At 41.4% G+C, this 14,552-nt stretch overlaps 1 protein-coding gene across 1 annotated transcript in view; it reads left to right on the forward strand.

Moving 5' to 3' along the window:
• UBE2G1 (ubiquitin conjugating enzyme E2 G1) overlaps window positions 1–14,552 on the forward strand; it is a 74,326-nt gene that overhangs the window by 54,633 nt on the left and 5,141 nt on the right. Inside the window, exons 3-5 of the mRNA XM_041001753.1 lie at window positions 1,938–2,035; window positions 5,705–5,883; window positions 11,497–11,620. Coding sequence (XP_040857687.1) covers window positions 1,938–2,035; window positions 5,705–5,883; window positions 11,497–11,583 — 364 coding nt within the window. The 3' untranslated portion in view covers window positions 11,584–11,620. The remainder of the gene's footprint in view (window positions 1–1,937; window positions 2,036–5,704; window positions 5,884–11,496; window positions 11,621–14,552) is intronic.

Below are 14,552 nucleotides of genomic sequence, written 5' to 3' on the forward strand. Positions count from 1 at the left end.
CAGTAAAAATTAAAAAAAATTTTTTTAAATGTGTGATAGTTTTAGAAATACCTAAAAGCTTGCACATAAAATTATTGTTAGAGTGAGGTTATATATAAATAAACTCTTTTTTTCTTTTTCTTTCTTTCTTTTTTTTTTTAAAGCAGAGTCACAAAGAGAGGGAGAGAGGCAGATATGTATGGCATCCACTGGTTCACTCATTTGCCATCTCAATGGCTCCTACTGTCTTGGTGTGCCAGGCCGAAACAGGGTCTCTGGAGTTTGTCTGTGTGACAGGGGCTAAAGGGAACAGGCCATCTGCTGCTGTCTTCTCAGGCATGTTGGTGGGGAGCTGCTTTGAAAGTGGAGCAGCTGGGACTGCAGTTGGTATTCATAAGGAATGCCAGTGTCACGGACAGCAGCTTTGCCTGTGCTCCATGTCATTGGTCCCTATATTTACGTATTATTTATTTATTTATGTTGTTAACGTTTATTAGGAAGACCCAGGTACAGAAAAAGGGAGAGACAGTGGTCCTGTATGTGCTGATTCACTACCCAGATGGTCAGAGCTGGGCTGTTCCAAAGTCAGGAACCTAGAAGCTTCCTCTGGGTCTCCCACATGGGTACAGCCCAAGCACTCAAGCCGTCCTCTGCTGCTGCTGTTACATTGGCATGGAGCTGGATCAGCAATGAGCAGTCTGGACTCGAATAGTTGCCCATATGCGATGCTGGAGTCACAGCCTAAGTTGATGGCATAGCACTGACACCACCTTTGTCATTTTGGGGGAGAAAAAAATACCTTTTAACAGATTTTACTCCTAAAGCCATATGTACAGCTTAATTTATGAGCCTTAATTTCATTAACCACATGCTCAGGGAAGACACAGCAACACTGCAGTGACAATCTCGTTACCTTTATGGTAGGTATCAGATAGTAAGAGAAATTTTCTTAAAATGATATCTGGGGCCTGGCATGGTAGCCTAGCAGCTGAAGTCTTCACTCTGCATGTGCTGGGATCCAATATGGGCACTGGTTCTAATCCTGCCTGCCCCACTTTCCATCCAGCTCCCTGTTTGTGGACTGAGATAGCAGTCGAGGATGACCCAAAGCCTTGGGACCCTGCACCTGCGTGGGAGACCTGAAAGAAGCTCCTGGCTCCTGCCTTCAGATTGGCTCAGCTCTGGCCATTGCGGCCATTTGGGGAGTGAATCATCGGACAGAAGATCTTCTCTGTCTCTCCTTCTCTCTTTATATCTGAATTTCCAATAAAATAAAATAAATCTTTAAAAAATATTTTTTATAATAGTATCTGAGTAGCATTGCTAAGGAATGGAGGTTTGAACATAAACTCTAAGGGCCTCACTGAATGCTTATGTCTCTTTCATGAAGTTGTGATATCTAAATATTCCTTAGCTTGTCTGGGTGGATAGAATATCTAACTTTACCGAGAGACCCACTTTCTAATACTTAATTTAGCAGGTTTTTTGTCTCCCTAATAAAACCCATTTCTGCCCTCTGTGTGTTTATGCAATCAGAAGCTTTAATAGGGGTTATGCAATATTGAAGATGAAACCCAAACATAAGCAGTTAGTTCATCATATTTTGAATGTATCATGGAAATAATACTGTGAAGATTCTGTGAACTCTGTGCTACTTCATGATAAATCATTAGCCATCAATTAATCACTAGAGGGCACTGCATACTCTTTGTAATCAATAGCTAATAGCGTATAAGTGCTACTTACTTGGGAGTGGTATGGGTGTTTCTCATTCTTATTTTTGTGTAGCAGTAAATTTTTATTATTATTCTCTATATTATTGAATCTTGGTAGAGATACAGAAGATTCTGGAGGCTGTTATTGTATAAAGTGTACCTTCTACAGCAGGTGTAGGATACCTGATTGTATTCTTAAAACCATTAGTATGCAAAAAATTTTGTGTTTATTTTTTTTTCCAGTGAAGGTGGTGTTTTTAAGGCTCATCTCACTTTCCCGAAAGATTATCCCCTCCGGCCTCCTAAAATGAAATTCATTACAGAAATCTGGCATCCAAATGGTGAGTTCATCCAGTTTTATATTCACAAATACGATCGCCTATCACTAAAGATTTCAAGGTCAGCGATATTTTTGTGCTTAGTTCATTATGTTTATTGTGTCCTTGGTCTTTTATTGAAAGAGAAGCAACAAATTTATATGCAAACGGTTACTTATTGTTTTCTTACCTCCCAGTTCTTTTTGAGACTGACAGAATTCTAAGCCAGAAGCAAATTACGAAGCGACAGATAGCATCACTAGAGCCATGACATCTGAAGACACACTGTAGGAAGAGCGCAGAAGGCAGTAGTTTGAGTTGTTCATATTTTCTTATTGTTACTTTTAGACCAAGGGCAGCTCTGCTGTCTGTACTTTCAGCTCTTAAAATTGATTTTTAGCTCAAAAGTTAAGTTCCATGTGAAATATTTTATGAGCCAAGGAGCAGGTAGGTAAGCTTTGTTTTTGTTTTTAACGCTGGAGCTTGCACATTATCTCTTTTCTAATTATTTTGACTGTGTGCAGTCAGGAGTTTATTTTCTAATTATTTTGACTGTGTGCAGTCAGGAGTTTATTTTTTAAGTTACTGTACTAGTTTGCTTCCTACTTATCATTCTCAAGACTCTCTTTACGTAAGAATTTTAGGATCCGCTTGTGGGAGAGACTGACATGGAAACAGTTATGAAGGGTGCTGTAAGGCTCTTTTGTTAGAAGGAAGGAGCCAAGGAATGGTTCTTAGAAATAAGTTTTAATAGAGGTTTTTTTCAAAAAGTAGATTTAACAGAGAGGGGGAGAGACAGACAAGAACATTTTCTATCTACTCATTCACTCCCCAAGAAGCTGCAATGTCCCAGTGCTGGTCCAGGCCAAAACCAGGAGCCTAGAACTCCATTCTTGTTTCCCACCAGGGCTGGCAAAGACTCAAGCCTTGGGCTGTCTTCTGCTGCCTTCTCAGGTGCATTACCAGGTGGTAGGTTTGGGGTTTAGACAGCTGGGAGCCAAATTTCTTTTGTTGTTTGGATGTTGGCACTGGTGGTGATGGCATAAATTCCTGTGCCTCAGTTCTGTACCCATCTTGATTCTCTTTCCTTTGCTTGTGGTAGTGAAGTATTTGAAGGGAAAGCCATGTACTAGCAGTGATACAGAGAATTTCATCATAGGTTTGATTAAAGTAGAGAGAAATTTAAACTAAGAATAATAGCAGCAACAACAGTTGAATAACTATGATTTGTTAACTTCCAGATGTGAATGGTAATGGTGAAGTAAGAATTTGAGATCATTTTGTCATTTACAAAAATCATTACAGAATCACAACCTAATAAGACCCATTTTATGCCCAACAGGATGGATGCAATAAATAACAATAATAATAATAATGTTGATGAGGAAATATTGAAATTAGAATTACTACTAGCAAAAGTATAAACTGGTGCAGAATGTTTGGAAACATTCTGGCAGTTGCTCAAAAGGTTAAACATAGTTAACCACATGACCCAGCAATTCCATTCCTAGTATACATAGCCAAGAAAATGAAAAACATATGACCACAGGAAACTTGGACGTGAATGTTCATGGCAATGTTATTCTTATTAGCAAAACATCCCAAGGGTCTATAAACTGATGAACAGAAAAACAAAATGCTTTATCTATGGATAATATCTATGGATAAAGCATTTTTTGACAATAAAAATAAATGAGGTAATGATCATTGCTTCAATACAGATGAACCTTGAAACATTCTAATTAACAAATTTAGAAAACAGAGCAAAGGTCTCCCACTAGGATTGCCTAGAATTAGAGGGAAAGTTGAGGAGAAATAAGTGTTTGATAGTTTCTGGGTTTCTTTTTGAGGTAGAATTTATTGTGTGTAAAATTTATTCTGGAGATATCTGTACCACTCTGGAAATATACCAAATAGAAGCTGATCAGTTGGGCATTTACGATTACATGCTATAAGAAACTGTTAGAGAAATGTAAGGCAAAACTTTTGGCTTAACTGCATTGAATATTGGATTTGTTTTCCTTTACGTACATGTGCCACATCCACTTAGCTAAAGCCAGTCCAGGATTCAGCAGTAAGCTTGGGGCCTTGGGAACTACCACATCAGGATGATAGGTAATCTTGTGATATAATGGATTAGTTAATTAGCCTGGGAGACAAGTGATTAATTTTTGGAGATTAGGATAATATCAAAAGTAGGAGTAAGGAAAAGGAAAACTACAAAGTGTGTTAGAGAAGAGTTCATGAACCAAAGGAAAAAAGTCGTGGGCAGAAAATGTGTCCAGGAAGCTAACATGTCAGTTGTATTGATCCAGAAGGTTTTAGGTAGAAGAGAGCTCAACGGAACATGTTATTCAGAAAGCAAGAGGAAGCAGAAGCCCATTTTCAGTGTGCTTTAAAAAATAATAATGAAAGTACGCAAATAGTATGTAAATACGGAAGGCAAATCAAGTTTTTTTTTTTTTAATTTTAAAGGTTTATTTTTGTTTTGAAAGAGAGACAGAGATCTTCTATACACCAGTTCCCTCCCCAAATAAATAGCTCCACCAGCCAGAGCTGAGCTGATTCTGGGCTGGGAGCCAGTAGCCTCTCTGCTTCTCTCAAGAGAGTGCAAGGGCCCAAGGACTTGAGCCATCCTCTGTTGCCCTTCCTGACCACTGGCAGGGAGCTGGATCAGAAATGGAGCAGCCGGGACACAAATCAATGGTGCCCATGAATGCTGGCATGCAGGTGACGGCCAATTTCTACTACACCATAGGGCCAGTCCTTATCTCTTTGTTTAAAAGGTAGTGTAGGCCCGGCCTGTTAGCCTAAAGGCTGAATCATCGCCTTATAACCACTAGGATTCTATATGGGTGCTGGGTTTGTATCCCAGATGCTCCATTTCCCATCCAGCTCCCTGGTTATGGCCTGGGAAAGCAGTCAAGGATAGCCTTGGCACCTGTACCCATGGGGGAGACCTGGAAGAAGCTTCTGGCTTCAGCTCACCTCAGCTCTGTCCATTGCAACCACTTTGAGAGTGAAATGACAGATGGAAGATCTTTCTCTCTAGATCCACCTTTCCAATAAAAATAAATAATATTCAAAAAGTAAAAAGGTTGTGCTAGGAAAAAGAGATCAATCTTACCTCTGCTGCATCACTCTCCAAGTGACTAGGATTGTGAACAGACCGAAACCAAAAGCCCACGTTTTCACAGTGTCTCATGCTGAGGAAGGGACCCAAGGACTTTCCAGGGATGTTAGCAGGGAGCAGGATCAGACATGGAGCAACTAGGACTTAGAAAACTGGCATCATCATAGGAACTGTCCTTGGATTATAATTGCTTTCTATGAAGAGACACTACATTCTTGTCCCAGAGATGAAGCTCAGTAGTTGTGTGTGTGTGTGTGTGTGTGTGTGTGTGTGTGTCTGTCTGTCTGTCTTGGTATTTGGTTTACTGTTATAAAATAACAACTACATTTTAATGAAAAAAAAAAAAAACTGGCATCATGTGGGATGTTGGTATGTTAGACCACAGCTTAGCCTGCTTTGCCACAATACTGACTCTGGTTCAGTAGATTTTAAGATGAGAGAGATGTGTTTTTTCAGTATTTGGACACTGGTACTGTATAAATAAACTCCCAATTGCAATAGATATTTTATGTATAACCAAATTGGTGATATACTAAACAAGGCTCTCTATAATTTTGCAGTTGATAAGAATGGCGATGTTTGCATTTCTATTCTTCATGAGCCTGGGGAAGATAAATATGGTTATGAAAAGCCAGAAGAACGTTGGCTACCTATTCACACTGTGGAAACCATCATGATTAGCGTCATTTCTATGTTGGCCGACCCTAATGGAGACTCACCTGCTAATGTTGATGCTGCGGTAGGTGTCCCATGCACGTCTCCCCCTGCCCCAGCACCTGCTTGATTGTGGTAAAACCTGATCTGAACTAATATCTGCCTATATGTGTGTATGTGTATGTATCTTTGCGTTTGTATATTTAGACAAATTTCTTGATAAAAATTTTTTGTTGTGTGTAACATGATGTGAATATTTAGACATTGCAGAATCACTAAATTGATTTAATGAATATACATATTTCTTCACATATTTGTTTCTCTTTTCTCTGGTAAGAACCTACTGTTAGTGATTTTAATGAATATGATATGTTTTATAATTCTGCTTGCAATGTTGCACAATAGTTCTCTTGAACTTACTACTCATTTTAGGCAAAATTAGCACAATAATTTGATCTAACAGCATTGAAAGTTTTAAATTTTTTCTGATTAACTAATTTTCTTGTTGCATAGGCAGATTTATAGAGAGGAGAGACAGAATCTTCCATCCACTGGTTCATTTACCAAATGGCCTCAGTTTCCAGAATTGAGCCAGTCTGAAGCCCAAGAGCTTCTTGCAGGTCTCTTACACAGGCACAGGGTCCCAAGGCTTTGGGCCGTCCTCCAATGCTTTTCCAGGCCACAAGCAGGGAGCTGGAAGGGAGGTGGGGCAGCCAGGACACAAACTGGCACCTGTATGGGATCCTGGCACTTGCAGGGGGATAATTAGCCAATGGAACCGTTGTGCCGGGCTCAAAAGCTATAAATCTTGACATTAAAAGTTTAAAATAGAGATTTGTGTAGTAACAGAAGTATGTTTTGTTTTGTTTTTTAGGCTGATCCTAGTTAAGTAAGCTGCCCGCATTAGCTCTTGATTTCTGTTTGGGGTTCACCTCAGGTGCAGTAATCTCTCGCCTAGACTCTTCCAGCCCTTGGCTGGCTGCCTTGCTTCACATTCCCCTTCACTGCCTTTCTTCCTTGGATCCCATTTCTGTTTCCTGGATCTCAATTATTCCTTGCCTTCGTGTACATCCTCCTTATGTGTTGAAACTTAATGTCCTATGGTTTGTGGGAATTCAGTCCTGATTCCTCTCATAGTGTGCGGTGCTTTTATCCTTCCCCTTATTGGTGGGTACTTTTGTGATTTGAATTCAGGTAGAAAATAAAATTTGCCCAGTTTATTGTCTAGCACTCTCTGCTGGTGAGAAAGTTGATGCTAGGCTAATGCTTCGCTGTGCTGAATAGGTGTCATGTTCTTCCATTTTGCTTTCTTCTTTCCTTTGGGTGCTTTTATTTCATTTTTCTTTGTTTCTTTCTTCTTTTTCTTTTTTTTGGGGGGGTTAGTTATTCTTTTTTGAAAGGCAGGTTTTAGAGAGAGAGAGAGACCGTCCTTCACTGATGCACTCCCCAAGTAGCCGCAGCAGCTACGGCTGACTCAATCCAAAGCCAGCATCTAAGAGCTCCCTCAAGGTCTTGCACCTGTTGTCTTCCCAGGACAGAAACAGGGAGTTGCATCAAAAATGGAGGAGTCAGGGGAACCACCTGCTACCTATGGGATGCCCGGGCTGCAGGCAGAGTGATTAGCTCACTGTGTAACCATACTGGCCACTCCTTCAGGTTCTTGTCCTTCTGCAGTTCACAGGGTGCTATGCACTCTTTCTTTTCATTGATGCATATCCTTTGTATTTGAAGACCTTATTGGAAGTATTTCTTAAAAGGGTATCTGCCAATTTTGAATTTTCTAAATACAATTTGCGTTCTGGTAGAGTTGCAGTTAATTTTTATAACTCTTTTTTAATGGCTGTTGAGTGGTTAAGAAAATGCCCTATGCAACCCTTAATTTTTTTTACTGGATTTTTTTTAAAGATTTATTTATTTTATTACAAAGTCAGATATACAGACAGGAGGAAAGACAGAGAGGAAGATCCTCCATCCGATGATTCACTCCCCAAGTGACCACAACGGCCGATGCTATGCCAATCCGAAGACAGGATCCAGGAACTTCTTCCGGTATCTCACACGGGTACAGGGTCCCAAGGCTTTGGGCCGTCCTTGACTGTTTACCCAGGCCACAAGCAGGGAGCTGGATGGGAAGTAGGGCCACCAGGATTAGAACCATTGCCCATATGGGATCCCGGCATGTTCAAGGCGAGGACTTTAGCCACTGGACCCTTTACTGGATATTATACTGAATTATTGTTATAAATATAATAGAGATGGTCACTTTTTTTTTAAAGATTTATTTTTATTGGAAAGGCGGATATACAGAGAGGAGAGACAGAGAGGAAGATCTTCCGTCCAATGATTCACTCCCCAAGTGAGCGCAACGGGCCGATACTATGCCGATCCGAAGCCAGGAGCCTCTTCCGGGTCTCCCACGCGGGTGCAGGTTCCCAAAGCTTTGGGTCGTCCTCGACTGCTTTCCCAGGCCACAGGCAGGGAGCTGGAAGGGAAGCGGGGCTGCCGGGATTAGAACTGGCGCCCACATGGGATCCCGGGCATGCAAGGCGAGGACCTTTAACCACTTGCGCCACCGCGCTGGGCCCAACACATACATATTTTTTATAATCATTTTTTAACCAAAAAATAATATAGCGCCTTAGACTATATTCATATATGCCTTAGACTTTTTTTTTTTAATTTTATGGTACAATTTCATAGAGTCTGGAATTTCCCCACCCCTCCCCAAATTCCTATCCCCCTGACTGATTTACCCCTTATCATTATAATAGTACAGTCCTTCATAAGCAGTCATAAGTCTATCAATCCGTCATTTAAGTGTGCCCTGACGTTGCTGATACAGGCAATGTCAGCCCATCGTCCCATTGTCTAGATATGTCCCATACCTTTTTCTGTCTGATAACTCCTTTTTAAATATAGTCATGGTGCTCTGTTTAATGAATTTAGTAATTCCTGAGTGTATTGGATTTTGTTTTGTATACTTGAGAACACTGTTGGTTTTCTATACAACTGTCCATTGGTAATTAAGAAATGGGTCTTGGATGAAGTTTCTGGCTTATTGATTTCAGCCTGGCCCACCTACAGCTGTTGCAGCCATTTGGGGAGCAAACAAGTGGCTGGAAGCTTCTCTCTTTCTATCTCAAAACACACACATACACAGACTTTCATATCAAAAAGTAAGTGAAAACCTGGGAAAACAGATAGAAAATTGCAGCAAGAACGTTGCTGAAGGTACTTGTTTCTCCAAAGCAGTGTGAATGGCAGGTGAGTGTTGATAAGAAGTGTGGTTTGAGTGTCTCAATGAAGGAATCTTGACTTCTAGTACCAGTGCATATCCTAGCATTCCTAATTCTAGTACTCTTCAATGTATTTATTTAAAATCTATCTTATCATCATTTTAGGAAACATTTACATTTGGGATATAGGGAAAGAAGCTGTGGAGACAGCCAGCCTGAAAGGCCATGAGCAACTTGCTCCATTTTGTGCAAGATCCTGAAACCACAAGAGGAGCCAAGTCTCAAACTGTGAAACTTGGGCCTTTGACACCAAATGACAACCTGTAGTTACCTTATTGCGTGGTTCTTTAGTAATCTGTGTTTACACAGTAATTGACTCATTGGTGTGTCTGACTCAATTTGAGGGCAGGAACGATTACGAGTCTATTTCTTTGTATTTCTTTGTTACTTTGTATTTCTTTGTTGCAGACAAGGTTTGAAAGTATCTAAATCTTTGCAGCCTCTTGAGTGGGTTGACATTCAAAAAAGAAAAGAAACAATCAGACTGGCTGTACATTCTTCTTGCTGTCTATTTATCTGTGAAGTACTACCAGTCTGCTCATGTGAAACTAGACTGGTGCTGTTATGTGTTCCATTTTCACATGTGCAGCAATGACAGTATGCTCATCTGCTTCTCCAAGAGGAACAGATCTGCCTACATAGCAGACTTTTAAAAAAAATATTGCTTTATTTTGGTAATCTTTACATAGTTGATTCGGGCACAGCGGATCAAGAGCTCCAGGAAAGTGTGTAAGACCATTGTTTCCACATTAATATTTTTTTTCTGTATCAGGGTAAGGGAAGAGATAAAGCAAAAGGCCCCACCCAGCCTCCCACCCATCCCAGGTCCCCAACGTGGGGCACGTCTGAGGGTCCTGCTCATGCAGTTTTGATAGTTCAACAGTTCTGAATTGCTGCCAATTTCGTCACTCCAAGCACGATGAAATCTCCTCAGAATCCACTGGCTGACATAGTCTCGTCATGGTTGGGGTTCTGAGATCGGCAGTTCAGTTGGAGAGATCCCCGTAGAAACTTCGTCTGAGGTGATCCCAAACCTGATTCTTGTGTGTACTTGCCATTACAGGGTCCAGCACAATCCATCACCCCAATCAGCTTATGCACATGCTAGTGATTACAATTGCTGGTCAGTTCTGTTACCAGCCCTGTCTTCCATGCAAACTGATGGGTTTTGCAGTCCAGCCTGATCCTGCCCACTTCATACTCAGCCCTCATGCAAACCAGTGGGAATTGCAGCCTAGTTGGGGCAACTCCCCATAACCCCCACCAGGCCTGCCCCTACCCTGGTTCCCATGCTTGCTAGTATGTACAGCAGACTTGTCCAGTCTGTCCCACATCCCATTTAGTTCTTCTACATGTCAATGGTCATTGAAGCCTAGTGCAACCCAACCTGCCCTATTATCCAGCCCACACACATACTTGCGGGTGCTATCTAGCCATCCCTGCCCCATTCCTGGTTTTCATGCTCTCCAGTGGGAGTGGTAAACCAAGATGGAGGTTCCCACTATTTCCCTCCTAGGCCACTCCCATTCCTGGATTATGTACTCTCCGGGTGGTTCTGCGGTTTAACTTGATAGCATTAGCCCCCCAGTGCCAGCCTCTGACAGCTGATGCTATGGCAAAGCCCAACCAACCCTCACCCACTTGCATCAGTAGGAACAATCAGCCCAACCTGGCTTTTCCCAGATCTAATCCACATGAGGCCCACAAGTGTTGTAGTCCTGCCTGGAACAGATCTGCCTACATAGGAGACGTTTTTAAGAAACATTTATTTATTTTTTATTGAAAGGTGAATTTACAGAGAGGAGAGACAGAGAAGATCTTCTGTCTACTGTTTCGCTGCCCATGTGGCTGCAATGACCAGAGCTGAGCCATCTGAAGCCTGGACCCAGGAACTTCTGGGTCACCACTTAGGTGCAGAGTCCCAAGGCTTTAGACCATCCTCTACTGCTTTCCCAGGCCACGAGCAGAGGGACAGATGGAAAGTGGAGCAGCCAGAAAACAAAGCAGTGCCATATGGGATCCTGGTGCATGCAAGGCGAGGATTTAGCCACTAGAGTATCATGCTGGGCCCAGGAAGCTTTTTTTTTTTTAATGGGTATCCATGCCACACACATACCCCCAAATTAAGCATTGTTTCATGCAAGTAGTACAAATGTTTATTTGAAAATTGTGAATCTTTTCAGTGTCACATATAAATAAATCAGAGGCTTTACCTATGCAAGCGTTTTGTCTAAGAGATTTCTGCCAGAATGTCTCAGCAGAGAACTTTGCAGGAGTTAATTTTTGATGACTTTCTTTATTAACCTTTTAATATTAAAGAATGCAGAAAGTATTAAAAATATAATAGATATTTGAGATTATAAGAGATTGGATAAAAATGTTTGTTATCTTTTTATATCCAGAAAGAATGGAGAGAAGATAGAAATGGAGAATTTAAAAGGAAAGTTGCCCGCTGTGTAAGAAAAAGCCAAGAGACTGCTTTTGAGTGACATTTATTCACAGCTAGTAACTTCATTTACTTCAGGGGTAAGTTAATGAAAAAGTTGTAGTGTTTTTGTCTTTTCATAAATGCAGTATCTTTGGAAAACATGTGATTTAAATGTCTGATTTACTTGTCTTCATTGCCCACCCCCCTTTTGTTGTTTTTCATCTTTACTTGGTTCTCAGGGCTCCAGAATATCCTGCTTGTTTTTCTCCTCTAATTCACTTAGCTGTTTTTAATTCGACTTTCTGTTTTAACATGGTGGTGGTCTCCTTCTTTGCAGTTGTAAAACTTTCTAAGGATGAGTATTGTAGTGAAGTTTAACTCTTACCTTGGGCTGCCTTCCTGACCAGTGCCAAACTTATGTCTTATAGTGAATGTTGTATATGGTAATGGAAAGGATAAATTAAATGTTTCTGCTTCTTATTTTCTAAAAGAAAGAAAATGTATTATACTACTCAAACTGTCGCACCATCTACCTTATTAGAAATTCTTAAGAAAAGTATGTGTTTGAACAAACGAACAAAAAATCTAGAATAGACAGACAGAGAACAACAAGGAAAGCTTAGAATCAGAGAGGAAATGGTCAGCGTGGATTCACTTATACCTTACTAGGTGGGACACAAAGATTAGTTACTCCTCACTAGGATATTGAAGATTTCCCTGCACATCCCTCCTAAAACTGTTCTGTGCCTAAACTGTTGACATATGTCTTGTTAGAGTTATAAACCAGTCTAGACTACCCAAAAAAAAAGCCAGGTTCAGCAAAATTATGCTTCAATGCTATAAAATGCTAAATACTAAAATGACAGTAGACACAAGACAGCTGAATAGTAATCTATAGCCATTTTAAGGTGTATAGATCCCGGTTGTATATAAACTAAAATTGAAATGTCAGTGAAGAAGTCACAGGATGTGGTTAAAAACTTGCAATTTTTTTTAACATATTGGTTACTCAATACTGTGTCAATTAACTCCATAACGTTATAAATTGTTGCTGATGTTATGTTGGGGCTTTTAATTGATTGGAATGATACTCTGCCGGCTCTACCTTCAGACCAGAGATGGTCTCCCCAACAAGCTGTTGAACTTATCTGGACAATAAGATGCTGGACTCTATGCTTGGTATATGCTTATAATGAAAGAATCTCAACTGAACTTGAACTGTGGTAATGCAACAAGGTGGAGGAATCCACCGTAGGGGGAGGGTTTTGGGAGGGGTGAGGGGAATCCCAGAATCTATAAAACTATGTCACATAATGCAATGTAATTAATAATAATTTTTAAAAATGCTATCAAAAAAAAAAAGAAGAGAAAAGTATATGTGTGAAAGGAAGACCTACACAGAGAGACGGAGAAATCTGTCATTTGCTAGTTCACGTCTCAAATGCCTGCAAAGGCTAGGTCTGGCCCAGGCCAAGCCAGGAGCCAAGGACTGTATCCTGGAGTCCCACATGGATGGTAGGAGTGGAAGTACTTGAATGTAAAGCAGATTAGGTCTGCTTGAGCTAGCATTTCTGCATGGGATGCTGGTGTTGAAAGTGGAGGCTCTACCTGCTGGGCTACAATGCCGGCCTTTTGTTTTCTTCAGTTGGCTCTATATCTTTACAGGATTGCTGATGAGGCCTGTAGTAATAGTTTCCCTTTTACTGTGTAACATCTGTCTGGAAGTTTTATCTTAGGGAGAGCAAAGAGTCAAAGATGGACAGCAGTCATCTGACTTAGAGGTGTAACTGCATGACTCACAGACCAATGAGGATGACTTCCAATACATTGACTTGTTTGGCTATGCCTTTTACATCTGGTTTTTTCTTTATTTATTTCTTAACAAAATCATCAGTTTATTTAACATTTATTATACAGGTGAGGGGATAGGAATTACAGACCCATGTGGGCCTCTGGTAGGGATGAAGAGAGTCGGGGAGAAGTGGGAGTGGTAAGATGTGTCTATGGTGGGACAGAGTGCTTCACTGCGCCTTGCTGTCTGGCAGTGGAGATGGATCTGCTGAGCGCCGCCTTGGGCCCTCTGAAGTTTGCACTGATCTTAGCCAAGGGCCAGAGAAGCCAGTACCTGCTTTTTTTTTTTTTTTTTTTAATTGGAAAGTCAGACATACAGAAATACAGAGAGGAGGAGGAAAGACAGAGAGGAAGATCTTCCGTCCAATGAGTCACTTCCCAAGTGAGCACAACGGTCGATGCTGTGCTGATCCGAAGCCAGGATCCAGGAACTTCTTCCGGGTATCCCACACGGGTGCAGGGTCCCAAGGCTCTGGGCCGTCCTTGACTGCTCTCCTAGGCCACAAGCAGGGAGCTGGATGGGAAGTGGAGCTGCCGGGATTAGAACCAGCACCCATATGGGATTGTGACACGTGCAAGACAAGGACTTTAGCCACTACTCTATTGCGCCGGGTGCATGGCCTGTTTTATTTGAGAACCAAAGAGACAGAATCTATCCTTTAGTTTGCTTCTGAAATGTCCAGAAAGTGGAGTAGTTGGGAGATGAATTGGTGCTGTTATGGAATGCTGACGTCAAAGGGAGTGGCTAGCTCACTATGCCACAACGTTAGCTCACAACATTTATTGTCTCACAGTTTCTCTGGAACAAGCATCAGCATGCTGATCAGCATCGTAGTCGTTGGAATCTCAGCTCTTGGTGCACTGGCTTCCAGACTCACTCAGTGGTGTGGTCATGAGTCAGGGCCTTGCTGGATGTTGGCTGGAGTCATCCCTTGGTTCTTTGTCATGTGGGCCTCTCGTTTTGTTAGCTCACACACAGCAAGACAGTTCACTTCAGAGGGAGCAATGAGGGTAGGGGAGATTACCTTATGGTGCCAATTATGGCCTCCAGACATTGAGGAAGCTGGCTTACCCAGAGTTCTGGGAATTTCGTCTGTTGATAAAATAGCAGTTTCTCTCTAGGCATTGCCACAGCTGAAAGAGTATGACCTTATCCAGCTTGTGCCCCTTGTCTGGTGA

The sequence above is a fragment of the Ochotona curzoniae genome, unplaced genomic scaffold, assembly GCF_017591425.1.
Source record: "Ochotona curzoniae isolate NIBS_2020 unplaced genomic scaffold, NIBS_Ocur_1.0 scaffold_2453, whole genome shotgun sequence".
Lineage (NCBI taxonomy): Eukaryota > Metazoa > Chordata > Mammalia > Lagomorpha > Ochotonidae > Ochotona > Ochotona curzoniae.